The sequence below is a fragment of the Brassica oleracea genome, chromosome C4, assembly GCF_000695525.1.
Source record: "Brassica oleracea var. oleracea cultivar TO1000 chromosome C4, BOL, whole genome shotgun sequence".
Classification (NCBI taxonomy): domain Eukaryota; kingdom Viridiplantae; phylum Streptophyta; class Magnoliopsida; order Brassicales; family Brassicaceae; genus Brassica; species Brassica oleracea.
The window spans coordinates 9,190,621-9,206,672 of NC_027751.1; the positions used below are offsets into that span (position 1 = coordinate 9,190,621).

Here is a 16,052-nt window from a genome sequence, read left to right on the forward strand (position 1 = left end):
GATTTTAACAAAATCCCAAAATCTCTTAAAATTCTCATTCCAATACATCCCCCTAAATGTATAATCCCTGTATAAAAAATAAAACAATATTTTTAATGATTTTCACTAAATATATTTTAAACAGAATGGGCCTAATGAGTTAACAATGGTTCAATTTGGGCCTATCGAATGAGCTTTAAATTTTTGTAAATTATTAAACGTATTTAAAAAAAAACAATGGTATGTTTTGTAATTTTTTTAAAAAGTCAGAAGCATAATTCATAAGAAGGATTTTGCTTTAATAGTATAGATTGGAGTACTTTTTCTTTTCGTTAATCTATTCGAGATGAGATTCCGATCTTTTAAACTAAGATAATTTATGTTCTATACATAATTATATTTTTATATAACTCTAAAATCTCGGACTTGATGTTTCATATTGTATTAGTTAACTGTGTTACATATAATATAAATACTTACTTCGAACTAAAAATATTAAAAAAAAAAATTAAAAATTAGTTATATATAGTTTAATATACAAAAATTCACATACAAATAAAAATGATAAATGTAATAAATTTAAATATATTATCCGCGCGTAGCGCGGAGAAAAGATCTAGTATATATTAAATAGAACACAAAAAATGATAGTTTTAGATATATATATTTTTAAGTTGGGTACAAATCGGTTTTTATCGGATCAGATCTATTCGGATCGGTTATTTTGGTTCTGGTTCTTTCGGATAAAAAAATTTAGATCTAAAAAGTACTTGTAAATTTTCGGTTCGGTTTCAGGTCGGGTATTTTTGAGTCGGTTCCAGTTCAAGTTTTCGGGTCCATGTTAAAATGCCCAGGCCTAGCATAATTCACAAGACTTTTACTAGTCAATAGCCTACTGAGAGCACCTCCAATGATAGTATTAGGAGGAGTTCTTAGCATTCAAAAAAAAAAAAAATTAGCAGAGAAAATGAGTAAAAAGTTTTAGTTATGAGTTTTTAAGAAATTATGGAATAGTAAAATGATATATATCATTCAAATAGATGATTAACTAGTTTAAAGAAAATAAAACATAAATAAATCATTTTAATACTAATATTTTTTTTTAGAAACCTTCGTGGTTTTAACCAATGGAGGTGCTCTTATGTTATCTTAACTATATTACTCTATTAAAAGGGGAATATAAGCTCCATTGAGCATATCCACCTCAACAAATTAAATCAGCCAATGAAATATGATTTTTTTGTCATGTCACTATTTATTGAGTCCAATAAAACACTTCATCTTCATTGTTCTTATTGAAGTTTCTGTAATTGCCGTTATCCTACATTTAAGAACCTACATTTTTTAAAACTTAATTCCCTTCGTTGATCCTTACAAGATGAGAGACGATGACGTTTCAACTTCCGTTGTTTCTCTCTTTATAACTCTTTCGCTGAATCTTAGCCAAATGTATCACTTCTTATAATTTGGAATCCTGGTAAATTTTAGATGTAATATTTAGTTTACAAAACGAAATAAAATAACCATACACTACATTCTCATCTTTATTGTGTTAATCATGTTATTCTTTTTTGGTTTCGTATGATGGAAACCTATTTTACAACACATAATCCATGATACATTTGAGAAACTAAAAAAAAAAATTTAAGCCTTTTTCAAAAATAAAAAATAAAAATAGAAAACTCTGTACTACAAAATATATGCAGAATATAGTAAAAAACATTCGGTTTAAATGTGTCAGACAAGAATATATTCTAAATTTATACTAAATACAATCTAGAATGCAAAATTATACATACAAAAATGACAAGTTTTACCAAATTATACTATATCATTCGCGTGTAAATGCCCACGTAGTATATGAAACAATATGTTTAGATAATAGAAAAATTATCAGATCACAATGATCCAAATAACAGAACACTATTTTAAAGGAATAGATAAATATGAAAAATAAAAATTTTAAAATTGCAAGTAATATAAGCTCCATTGAGCCTATCCACCTCAGCAAATTAATTCAGCCAATGAAATATGATTTTTTTGCCATGTCACTATTTATTGAATCCAATAAAACACTTCATCTTCATTGTTCTTATTGAAGTCTCTCAAATTGTCGTTATCCTACATTTAAGAACCTCCATTTTTTAAAACTTAATTTCCTTCGTTGATCCTTACAAGATGAGAAACGATGACGTTTCAACTTCCATTGTTTCTCTCTTTATAACTCTTTCGCTGAATCTTAGCCAAAGGTATCACTTCTTATAATTTGGAATCCTGGTAAATTTTAGATGTAATATTTAGTTTACAAAACGAAATAAAATAACCATACACTACATTTTCATCTTTATTGTGTTAATCATGTTATTCTTTTTTGGTTTCGTATGATGGAAACCTATTTTACAACACATAATCCATGATACATTTGAGAAACTAAAAATAAAAATTTAAGCCTTTTTCAAAAATAAAAAATTAAAATAGAAAACTCTGTACTACAGAATATATGTAGAACATAGTAAAAAACATTCGGTTTAAATGTGTCAGACAAGAATATATTCTAAATTTACACTAAATACAATCTAGAATTCAAAATTATATATACAAAAATGACAAAATTTACCAAATTATACCATATCATTCGCATGTAAATGCCCACGTAGTATATGAAATAATATGTTCAAATAATAGAAAAAATTTCAGATCACAATGATCCAAATAATATACCACTATTTTAAAGGAATAGATAAATATGCAAAGTTATAAATTTTAAAATTACAAGTAACACGTAAAATTGTAGGACAAAACAATTGAGTTCAATAAATATAATTACATAAAGTTAACAAATTTTTAAAATAAATACAAAAAAAATACAAAATATATACGTGCGGTTAAAGAATCTAGTATGCTTAAAAACACATTTCATCTCACCTTTAATAGGACACCAACTGAATTTGGAGACAGACCAACAAACCGGACGTTGTAGGTAGCAAAAAAAGGTTTAAGATGGTTAAGTCTCGGTACATAATAGTTCCAAAGTCTTGAACCATTAACATGGTCAGTTTTAGAGATTTAGGCCATGTTAGTTTCTTTATTTACACGCTACATCTAGATGTAAATATTGAGATGTTGTTCGTTTGTACACTATTGCATCAACATCTAGATGCATGTTCTATAATATTTAAAATATCTAAATATTTGAAAAGCAAAAATGTATAGTTTGGAAGATACATTTGCATTTCAAAATTCAAAAGACTTAAATATCCTTTAATATAGTAATTATTATATAATTTTTTTGATTAGAAAATATAATTTTTCTGCCGAAACCATTTGCATGTCCCCAACAAAACCAGAAAATGGTTTTTCTTACCAAAACTGAAAAAATATTTTTTTCGCCAAAACCAAAAATTGTTTTTTTCCTCCAAAACAGAGAAATTAAATCTACTTCCGGAACCTAAAATTCGAGTTTTCCAACTGAAACAAAAAATTAAGTTTTTTTCTGTCAATGCCATAAAATTCATTTTTCTCACCAAAGCCAAAAATTGTGTGTTTCCCTCTAAATTTTCAAAAGTGTATTTTCGTCTAAATCGGAAAATTACGTGTTTTCTACCAAAACTGAAAAATAAAAATTTAAATATATTTATTTGAATAATATATTTATTTATTATTAATAATATAAATAATGTCTTATAATTTTTCAATTTGTGAGTAGTATTCAGATGTTATCTATTAATAATAACAATCTCAATTAATGTGAAAGATTGTGTCTTTGTGTAATTGTATTTTTTGTGTCTTTTTATTATAATGTCAAAAGTTGTGTTTTTTCATTATAAACATTTATGTCTTTCATTAGAAAAATAAGATTAGTTTAAAAATATTATCAAATAAAAAAAAGATGTGTGATTCTATAAAATATATAAAGATGAAATTATTTAAAAATAATTATGTGTCTTTTCAATATGCAACCATTAAAAAAGGTTGTGATATCAAAGGTTGTATCTTTGTGTTTCTATACTTTTATGTCTTTTCTTTATAGTGTTAAAGGTTGTGTTTTTTTCATTATAAACGGTTGTGTCTTTTTATTATAGAAATAAGATTAGTTTAAAAAGGTTATCAAACTACAAAATGATTTGTGATTCTATAATATATTTGATGACGTGTCTCTCTAAAAAGAAAGTAAAGCTCTACTTTATAGTATTAGATAGGAGATTAAATTAATTTAAAATAATTATATGTCTTCTCAATATACAACTATTGGAAAAGGTTGTGAAAATGTTTAGATTTGTTTTTTCATCATAAGAATGTATCTAAAGATTTTACAACATACATAAACATATTCATTACAACCATAGAAACAAATAAAGGAAATTAAAATAATTAAGATGAAGAAGTGGAGACTAACCAAGCTTTTCTGTCGGAACTCTTTTAGGCTAACAGATAAAATCTGTTATCCCCAGTCTTCATATATTAATCTGTTATCTCCATTCTTCATATATTTTCTATTAGCTACCAGATGAAACTCCAAAATGCATTATGCATTACTTTGACTAATAAAACTAATCAAAATGTTGATGAAGATGAATCTGGAAGTTGACTCCTTGTCGAGATTAACAAGTGTTGTCACCTATCTTAAAGTTTCCCTCCCAGTCTCTAACGTGGCCCGTAAATGTTCCATTATTTCCCCAAAAAATCAATTTCACCCAGTCGCTTGTACTCTTCGATTGACAAGTTGTTTTGTTGACACAATACATGTCCAAAACCAGGAAAAGTCTACATTGAATTCCATTAAACCGAGAATCACTAAAGTGAAGGCCACTTTGTTCCCCATGAAAAACATGTGCATTGTGATACACCGAAGACACCAACTTTCGAACAAATATGACGTACGTCCCTCCATTAAATAAACCGACGCCATTGGAAAGAAGTAATAAAACATCAATGAAAAAAGTAATTCATTTCACGGCATCATCCCTGAGATATTTGTGTCCCTGAGATATTCCATTGGTTCCTTTAACATAATCCCAGACAATCTATTGTATTCATCAATACCCCGTGATAGCTTTCGGGAACGTGATGAAATGGTCCAGCACAAAAGTTGTAAGAGGAAAAGAGGTTTACTCAACCACAGAAGCGATGGTAAGAACATGTCTTTTTATCATAAATTTTTATAAGTTTTGAAAAAGTTATATTTTTGTGTGAAGATGTGTTTTTCATTTTAAAAACTGCAGTTAAAAAGTTCTCAAAATCTCTGATGATATTTTTTTCTAAATGTTTCTATAAACTTTTAATATAGTTATTGTTTAGTTCATTTTCATATCATGCATTTAAAGAATATTAAAATTATCTAAAAAATATTTTGATAATTTAACTTCTGGATAAGTTTATTATTTTATACTTTTATAATCTATTGCAACCACTGATGATAGTAACATATTTGGTGATGAACCATTACAACTATGATAAACAACAACAACTATTGATAATAGTATATTTTAATGATGAACCATTGCAATTCTTAGTGACAACCCTTGTAATTATTGGTAATGGTAGAATTTAGTTATAAACGATTGCAATTTTTGGTGATAACCATTATGATAATTGGTTAACCATTGCAATGTTCTGGTTGTTAATCATTGCAACCCTCAACTTTCTGTATAAAAGTTGTACGTATTGACAAAATATGATTTGAAGCAAATAAATTGTAGAAATAAAAGAAAGTTACATTTTCAATCGATCAACAAAGATCTTCAAAATATATACATACAAATACGAGAATTTCCATTTGGTATTTATGTATCTTAGCCTAAAACACAAACAACTTTATTTGTCAAAAAAATTTAAGAAAGAGATTTCATATGTGATTTTATCATTATCCAAGTTCATAATTCACACATTCTAGATTACAACCCCAAATAAATAATACAATTATCTACTAATAATAGCAATTCCAATTAATTTCAAAGGTTGTGAATCCCACTTATGTTGAAAGGTTGTGTTTTTTCTAAAAGTTGTGTCTTTTCTAAATGTTGTCTAAATAGTTGTGTTTTTTCTTATGATGTTAAGTACTCAAAAATGTCTTTGTACAATTTTTTGTTTTAAGAGATGTGTATTTGTTAGTGTAATGAGTTATGTTGTGTCATGATTCATATAAGTATCTTTTAAAAATTGAAAAGTTGTGACTATTCTTATAAATATCTTTTCAAAATAATTACATTTAAATAGAAAGAATGTGACTATTCAAATTGAAGAGTTGTGACTATTCAAATAGATTTTTAAAATCTATAAATAGTCTATGTCCATGCATTTCTCAAAATAAAATTTTCACAAATCAAACTAATAATAAAATGGTGGAAAAAAAGTTATATGTAGTTACTTGGTTACAAATTTTTAGAAGATATTCAAATGAAACGTTATAAATAAAAAATAGTGGGAAGAGTTTTACCTGTTTTCATAGCCAAAAATCCTAAACAAAACAATGAAATCATTAGTCTCAATTTTCTTATACTAGTGAAAAGGTTTGTCTTTCATACATACAAGTTGTGTTTTTGACATATGTACTCTCATGGACACATTTTTCTATTCGATTATTTTGGAAATTTGTGCATCTCTGACATTTTAAGAAAAGTAGATGTTATATATTTATGCTAGCACATTAAGATAGTCAATTGAATATTTTTTGGTGGGTTTGGTTTGAGTTTAGATTTCCCATTTAAGTTATTTTAAACATTTAAAATTCAAATATACTTTAAATTTCTAAAAATTAAAAAATAAAATTAATATTAAAATGTATGCTAAAATACCTAAATTTAACATTAAAATTGGTTTAGCTTGAATATTTTTTTTTATAGACAATCAATATATATTTCAGTTATTTTTTGAGTATTGTTTGGCAATTGTAGACATTTACTTTTGACTATTTATATATATTTCCAAATATTTTAGGCAACTTTAAAATATCTTATATATGTTAGATATTTTAAATACTAATATAATTAATATATTTAAATATATAAATATATTTGGATATCCGCAATATTTTGGTTCAGATCGGGTTTGGTTTCGGTTTTCTAAATACCAAAATTTTAAATCTACTCAGATATTTAATAAATTTTGGTTCGGATTCGTAACTACTTTTTCGGATCGGATTCAGGTTTTTTGGCCAGCCATAGCTTCACTGGTAGTTTTATGTACACAAAGATAAAAGGTTTGAAGTTGTTATGAGAAATCTAAATTTATTTCTTGGATCCATGTATACTTAGGAGGGCGTAGGCCGTTTAGTCTGAGGAGGGCGTAGGCCGTTTAGTCTTGGCTTGAGTATAGTGCAAGTCTGATTGTGTACTCAAAGGAGCTGGATCTATTGTCTTTTATGTTTAGTTTGTTTAGTTGTTTAAAATGTTGGAACTCGTTTTTGACAAAATGGTTTAAAATCATTTTGGTAAGTTTTTGGACGAAGACGTTCGTCAGAATAACCGAATGTTTGACACTATGTAATAGTGTATTCGTATGTCAAAATCGAAGTTAGTTTGAATCAGAAATGGAGCTCCAAGTGGGTTGCTTATAAAGCATAAAATAAAACAAATGTAATTTGTCCCACAATAAAAAATGCAAATGAATGTTCACTTGTATATATAATGGAGAATTATAAGAAGGTTTGTAAACCTTGAATATACTATGGTATATTAGATGAAGAGATTCTTGGTCCAGAGTTGTGGACTTAGGGAATAAGGCAAATGATCCAGTTTCATTTTGTCTTTGTTGAAAAGTCAACAACAATATATCTCTTAAATTGCCACTAATGATAAAATTAATGAGTTGAATTTTGTAACTACAAAATAAAAACTCTAACGTAAAGTGGGATTGAATTCCAACTATTATCATAAGTTTAATTCTCCATTTATGACTCATGACTACTAAGAAACGTATGTATGAGTTATGTAGAATTGGCTATAAAAGTCAAGTGCTCGTTACCTCCTTGGACATAGATTCATACGAATAAGAGAAGAAGAAAAATTCTCCACTCAGAATAGTTATGTTAGATGTTATTTTTTTTTATATTTGAGCTATGTTCGATAGATTCTGTTTTTCGGTGATGGTAAACAGAAACAATGTTTCAGTTGTATCCTGAGAATCTAAGCGTTATAAAACCGTCACACTACGAAGCGTTTAAAGATTTAAGGAAAGAGATTAATCATCTCGACTCTGCAATTCTTCTTTATTCTTATATTTTGGTATTATAATTTTAATTTATGTTCTTAATATTTTTTACAAAATATCAGTTGTCCCATGGTAGTAAAATAAGGTTCCTACATAAACATGAGTCTTTGTAATGATCGAACAACAACAAGGTTACTATATGTATCATGAGTTTCATTACAAGAGATTCCATGTTATTTAATGATGATGTGTTGCTCTCGCTAAAACCTTAGGTTTAAGTTATGGTGTGGCTCTATTTATATAAGTGTAGAATGTTTGGCCCTAACTATCTAAATATTTCTTTTGTACCCTTTTATTTTATCTGATTTTCAAATTATCCCCTAATGTTCTGAAACTGTGTATACATTAACAAGAGAGAGGAAAAGAGTTGGACTTTCCAGACGATCGGAGGATCTCTCAATGGCGGTACAGTGGCTATTGGTAGTTAACGGGATCATGACGTTGACGGTGGTCATCTCTTTCCTCTGCGGTCAATGGCCAATCTTCAAAGGCACACCTTCATCACTCGCGGAGCCTATGACCACTTACTGTAACTCTCTCCTCTCACCTCATTGAACATTCTTCCATTTACTCCAACGTTTGATCTTTGTTTTGATTTAGAGTTCCTCTGTTTTGGGTTTGCAGGAGGTTTGTCGGAATGGTGTTTCAGGTGTTTGGTTCCAAGGGAACGGATGTTGTCTTAACGGTGGAGCAGTTCTGTTGCGACCGTCCTAATCCCATATTGCAAGTTTGTATCTTTCTTCTTGGTTTAGTACTGTTTGATCCATTTTAAGTAGCAGATGAATCTGATGTTGTGATTCATACTTTGATGCTTACCTGTGAATAACACAAAGTGGTGAACTTTATACTCTATTTTTTTGTTTTGTTTTGTAGATCATATACATAGCTATTATCGGATCAGTATACTTTGTGATTGCAAAGTCTTCCTTCATCTATATACCTGGATACTATATTGGCGATGTTCACAGTAAAAATACCTATAACTTCCCAAAAACTTCGATGGAGCCAACTAACCATTCTCTGACTCGCCTTGACACCATGCCAGACGGCATGTTGTGCCTCATCATCTCAAAAGTCGGTGCTGCGTTGTCCACCGGTTACTGCAACGCCGTGCTTACTTGCAAGAGTCTGAACTTCGGTTTAGATGATCCCTTGATCGCCAAGACCCTCAGCGTCGCCCCTTTGGTGGAGAGGCCTCATCTAGCTAACGGGTATGAAAAAATGATGGAGAGCCTTTTGGCAGCCAACAACCTAGATGCGCATTACGTTAAGGGTATGCGTGAGTACTTTTATTTTGATAATCACTTTTTGGGACTCCATCACCTTCGTCTTGCCTCTAAAGGGGACCACAAATAAGCTAAGTATCTTTACGGTGGTCTTCTCATGGCCTTGGGAATAATCGAGAAGGGCAAAAAGATACTTACGAAGTTGACTGATGGTGATGGCATCATCATTTTTTCATACCCTTTAGAGGCAAGATGAAGGTGATGGAGTCTCAAAAAGTGATTATCAAAATAAAAGTACTCACGCATACCCTTAACGTAATGCGCATCAAGGTTGTTGGCTGCCAAAAGGCTCTCCATCATTTTTTCATACCCGTTAGCTAGATAAGGCCTCTCCACCAAAGGGGCGATGCTGAGGGTCTTGGCGATCAAGGGATCATCTAAACCAAAGTTCAGACTCTTGCAAGTAAGCACGGCGTTGCAGTAATCGGTGGACGACGCAGCACCGACTTTTGAGATGATGAGGCGCAACATGTCGTCCGGCATGGTGTCAAGGTGAGTCAGAGAACGGTTAGTTGGCTCCATCGAAGTGTTTGGGAAGTTATAGTGATTTGAGTTTTTTCCTTTTCTTGGTGGTGATTTGGTCTGCTTATATAGAAGAGATGACCAGGAAAGAGTGAGGGTTTTTGGTTCACGTAGCTTAAGTGTAACGGATCAGAATTGAATCATCCCACTACGCATTTGAAGAGCTTTTATTGTAAGATAGTAATTTCGCTAACGGATTTCGTATAAGGTGGATCGTCAAGGAGTTGGATCTTTCCGGACATTATTAATAGTTTTAACAATATTGAGTTCTCTAACATGTGCTAAATTGGTAAATATGTGATTAATAGTTTTAACAATATTGAGTTCTCTAACATGTGCCAAATTGGTAAATATGTGGATGATAAATTTGGTGTTTGTTCTTGGGAAATTAGATAGCCAATAATTAAGTTCATAACATTAATTCAATCATTATTATTATTAAAACATGTTTCATTTTGATTAGCACTAATATTTAAATTTTAATCAGTAAAATGATTCATATATGTTATCTTTGCTCTCAGAATTACTAATAAAAATGGTCTGGTTCATTCCCAAACTTCAGTTACATTATCAATTTAAGTACATCTCTATAAGTGTTGGTGAAAAAAAACCACCAAAAAGTTCCTGAAACAGTTACGGTATGAAAAATAACTTAGCTAATTAATTGTTCAAATTATACGTTTTTAACGTCCACCGTAACATGGATCCTTTGAGTATATGTGGTTATCCAGTGAATTCGTAGTTATTCATACAGCAAGCTCACAATGATTATGTTGACTCTAATTGAATGTGATATTGAATATTCTTGATATTTTAGACTGCTTTGGTTGCTTACGATTGAATATTCTATGGACTGTTTTCTATACATCATGTGATATTGAATATTCTTGATACCCATTTGGTGGAATATAGAATGCAGTATATCCCTTATATATTAATTTAGAAACATTACAACATTTTTTTGTAGCCACGTGTCAACAAGATAATGAAATTCAGAATTCTTAGAAAACTGATACTCACATTTTCCTTAAATAACAGCTAGGAAATTACTTAATATGGTTAACATGTATATGACAATTAATGATTATGAATAATAAATATTTGATAATAATTTTGTATATTCCTTATTTTTTTTGTTTAATTTTATATTATTAAAAATATTAAACAATCACATTAACTATATAATAAAAAGTTATTTTTTATATGTTATATTTTGAATCTTTAAAACGACTATAAATTTAAAAATGTTAAATGTTTCACACTAAAATTTTGTGATCAATGGTTTAATTATATACATAATACGTAAATGAACACAAATAAGTAATAAATATATAAAAATTATTTTTATATGTAAATCTCTTTCCGCACAATTGCGTGGATCTTAATCTTGTTATAATATAAACAAACACAAAAAGTCCGAATACCATAACATTTAGAGGTTGCATCTGCATATAAATAGTAACTATAAAAATGAACAATGTTTGGATATAACATCTAAATGTTGTATTTAGATGCTGCATTTAGTGATGCTTAAAATACAAAAACGAACATGGTTCTAAATCTGAACTGAGTCGTATATATGTATCCCGCAAAGATTCTTTTATAACATTAAAATGGCTGTCCATGGTAAGTGTGAACTATTCTATTAGCATCTCTAACTTTTTTCACAAAAGATGTGATTGAGTATTAAATTCGATTTACTAACTAGTAAATACATGGTTATTTTACGGACTTACGATACTACATTAGGTGTCATTTCATAATTTTTAACTCTAATATATTTATTCATAATTTTTTAAAATTATAAGTAATTTTTTGGTTGTTCATGTTGGATTTCATGGTTTAGCACCTGTGCTTTTATTAGCTGGCAAGCAGAAGCAGGAACTTTGAGTGTTCAACTCGAGTGTCAGATATGTGTTGGTATTTTTTTTTTGCTAAAAATATGTGTTGCTAGTTGACGCAGCATGAATAATGAATATTAGTTTTTTTTATAATAATGTTTGTTCATAGTTTTAACATTTTGCAACACTATAATCTTTATCGATTATAAAATAACGAATACAAATGTTGGTCTCTCAGATGTATCATTGTTGTTGAAGAGTTAACATATTACATCTCATTTTAATTATTTTTAAGATTTCATATGCACGAAAGAAAATAAAGTTTTGAGGCTGCCATAAATCACCAAAAATAAATAGGCAACATCAATTGTATAATAACGAAAGGAGATTAGATTTTCTGCTCTCGATTTGTTTACTATTGACTCTTAATAAGTGATTTCATTTTCTAACGCAATAAAATTATGTTTTCGTTCTCGTCTTTATTTCATCGATATGAGTTTAGTTTTTTTAAAACTTCGTCTATAAATTTAGTGAATTACATAAGTGTCAATTTAAAAAGATGGATATCTGTAAAAATTAGTTCCACTCCAGATACATATATAAGAATCAAAATTTTGAAGAAAATCACCATCAAACTATATTAACAGATTAGTGTTCAAATCTAATATATCAAGCTGTTATAGAATATAAGTGCAGACTCAAAATATAAATTTATGTCTACTATATATTCATCAGTCCGGTCTAAAAATCATCTAATTCTAGAAAAACAAAACAAATTACTTGTACGCTTTTGAAGTTTAGTTACTTAAAGAGTAAATAGATAAAAGTATATATAATAGTTTACCATTTGAGTATATATGTGAACTATATATAAACTAATAACAATTTGATTTATTAAATGATAAACCAGAAAACTTATAATAAATAGTTCAAATCTCTTATTCTTACAATTAAAATAGCTAGATATTGTATTAGGGAGAAGCAATATTAGACGAATGATCAAATCTCCGATTCTTCGAGCAAAGTCAAAAGGAGGTGATTAAAATCTTGTCATGATATTTCATTAAAAGATTTTTAGGAATAAAAATCAAGACTAAATTATTTAATCTGAATGAAATAATATATATAGTGCTTCCAATATTAAAAATCACTTCGATCTGAAGAAGTGTGTTTCTGGGATTTTCAGAATCAAATAAGATATCATAAACCACATATTTAAAAAATAATTTGTATACATAAAAGTATATACATTAGAGTAATCACATAAATCAAAACCAATACATTTTGTTAATTTACAATCACGTTTTTGGTAAATAAATAAAAACAACCATTTTATTTACTTTATATGGTATAAATTAAACTTTATTGATATTGACATAGATATATAGTATATTTTAATATAAATATTTATTATTGACACTTTCTATTCATATGATTTTTTAACGTTTGTATATTTGCGGTAACAAAGTGTAAACCGTTAATCACAAAACTTTAATTGTGAGATTTTTCAATACAAATTTTAAAATTAAAATATTAAAATCTCAATAATTTTCACTGCAAATTTTAAAATTAACATATTTTTATATTTTTATATAGTATATAATTTATTTCAAATGATATTTATATTATATATATATATATATATATATATAATATGAATATCTATTAATGAGGCTTCATATTCATATAATTTATTAGGGCTGGACATTTTATCTGATACCCAAATCCGCATCTGAATCCGATCCGAAAATCCAAACCGAAGTAGCAAAATACCCGAACGGTTATTGAATTCGATATTCGAGCCTAAACATGTAATATCTGAACCCGAACGGGTAATATCCGAACCGGAATGGATATCCGAAGATAACCAAACATAAGTATACTTAACCATATATTTCTAGTTTACTTCTCTCATTTTATAAAAAATATTTATATTAATGATGCACATTGCTCAAAATTAGATAATATACATATAATTATGAACAAAATTATTTGATACTCCCTTAAAATACATATCAAGCTCTTATTTCTTGCGTTAACAAAAGTTGCATCAAAAATTTCAAAATAACAACTAAATTATTGTCTTTCTACTTTTAAAGTTTTATCTTCAAACTTATTAATAGTTTAATCTTTTTAAAATTAGAAAACCAGTTAAACTAAAAATATATTTTAAATACATAAAACTTAATAAATAAATAATTTATTTATTTTTTCTTCAAAATTAAAATATCTGAACCAAACCCAAATATCCTAACCGAACATAAAATACCTGAACCCCCGAAGTGTAGAAATACCTAAACGGGTTTTATACTTTCTTACTGAAATACCCGAAAAACCTAAATACCCGATACGAACCCGAATGTGTATTCGAACACCCTACAATATATGATCATTTATATCTTGTTTGAACAAAAAAAGTTAAACCATTGATCACAAAATTTTCAATGTGGGACTTTTACCATTTTTAGTAATTTATAGTCTTTTAAAAAAATTTAAAATATAACATATAAGAAAAAATCTAATTTTTTTTATTATATGCTTAATGTGATTGTTTAATTTATTTTAATAATATAAAATTAAACAAAAAAGAGAAAAGATAAAAAAATTGTTATCAAATATGTATTATTCATAATCAATAATTGATATATTTATATGTTAGCCATATTAGGTAATTCCGTAAATGTTGTTTAAAGAAAGAAAAAATATTCTTTTGTACACTACTAATTAATTTGATAGTTTGTTTAATAAAAAACATAGTATATGTTTGTATAGACCAACTTATTTTTCTAAAAATTCTAAGAATTATTCTCACGATGATACATGGCTACGAAACATATTGTAATTCTCCAGAATTAATATATAGGAGATTCTTAGAAAATTGCACATAAAATTAATGTTAAGAAAAAAATATGCATACATCATATACATGTAAAAATTTATCATACAGTATTTTATTTATATAACTAAACTATTTGTTACTCGTATAGTTTGGAATAGTTTTATTTTATCTAACAAATAAGAACAAGCCAACCCGGGGAGATGGTGTTTTACAGATGGTTCTTGGAAGGAGAATGAAGTTTTCTCTGGGCAAGGTTGGCTAAGTAATTTAGAAGGCTTTGATGGGTTGTTAGGAGCAAGGAATGTCCGAGCTTGTCTATCCCCTCTACATGCGGAGATAGAAGCACTACTTTGGGCAATGAAATGTATGAAAAATTTACGTCAGTTTCAGGTTACATTTGCAACGGATTGTTCTCAGTTGGTGAAGATGGTTTCAGAACCAGAAGAATGGCTCACATTTGCAAGTTATTTGGAAGATATTAAGTCCCTGAAAGAGGTTTTCACACGTTCGGAGATTATCTATGTACCAAGGACGCAAAATTTAAGAGCGGATAGCCTAGCACGCAGTGCCAGGAAACAACCGTTATTTGTCGTTCACATTGATCAAAATCTACCGGAGTGGTTCACAGAGTCAGTATTTGATGACAAAAAAAAAAAAAAAGTAGACCAAGCCAACCCAAATTATTACATTTCACAAACCAGAACAAGCCAACCACGTAATAAATGTTAGGAAATATGCGGTCAAATTTTGCGGTAAACCAGAATTTATGGGAGCGGGAAAACACACACACAATTGTTAACGGAGTTCGGCCAATCTTGCCTACGTCTCCGGACCTGCTACAGATCTTTTATTATCAACCCGGGAAATTTTTACAAGCTCTCAACTCACACCCGACCCCAAATACACTCAAGAAATTACACTTAATTTCTTATAGAGAAAGATTTTTTCAAAAGAAAGATTTTTTTTTTCTCTCTTGCTCACTCTCTTCTTCTCTTGTTTTTCTCTTTGTTTTGGGATGGATTTCTTCTTCTCCTTCTGTGGTTATTTATAGGAGATTATGAGGAGTTGGTGAAACTTCTTGTTGCACCTACCAAAAACACAAAAGAAATGTGTTGTTGAATTAATCAACAAACATGTTCTTGATACAACTTTTTGTTGTACCTACCAAAAACATGTTCTTTACAATCTCCCACTTGAAGACTGGTTTTAATCTGTCTTCACACCTTGATTAATGTAGCAGGTCTTCCCAGCTTGTTACTCCAACAAGCCTACTGAGATTGCACACAACCTCATCTTGTCATACGGCACGACCTTCGTCAACATGTCTGCTGGATTCTTGCTTCCTGGGATCTTCTCAAGCACCAACATTTCATCTTC

The 16,052-nt window shown here is 28.9% G+C and overlaps 2 protein-coding genes across 2 annotated transcripts; one reads left to right on the forward strand and one right to left on the reverse strand.

Annotated features, from left to right (window-relative positions):
- The first annotated feature begins 9,186 nt into the window (after positions 1-9,186).
- LOC106338049 (F-box protein At2g35280-like) lies at positions 9,187-9,543 on the forward strand. Its single transcript, XM_013777113.1, has one exon. It carries the CDS (start codon positions 9,187-9,189, stop codon positions 9,541-9,543), a length of 357 nt encoding a protein of 118 aa, XP_013632567.1.
- An 11-nt stretch (positions 9,544-9,554) lies between these two features.
- On the reverse strand, positions 9,555-9,995 carry LOC106338050 (F-box protein At2g35280-like). Its single transcript, XM_013777114.1, has one exon. The coding sequence runs from the start codon at positions 9,993-9,995 to the stop codon at positions 9,555-9,557; it is 441 nt and encodes a 146-aa protein (XP_013632568.1).
- Between the last annotated feature and the right edge of the window lie 6,057 nt (positions 9,996-16,052).

What these genes read in the sequence shown, in the direction of transcription:
- LOC106338049 (XM_013777113.1), top strand. Translation starts at nt 9,187, where the DNA reads ATGGAGCCAACTAACCATTCTCTGACTCGCCTTGACACCATGCCAGAC.
- LOC106338050 (XM_013777114.1), bottom strand. Translation starts at nt 9,995, where the DNA reads ATGGAGCCAACTAACCGTTCTCTGACTCACCTTGACACCATGCCGGAC.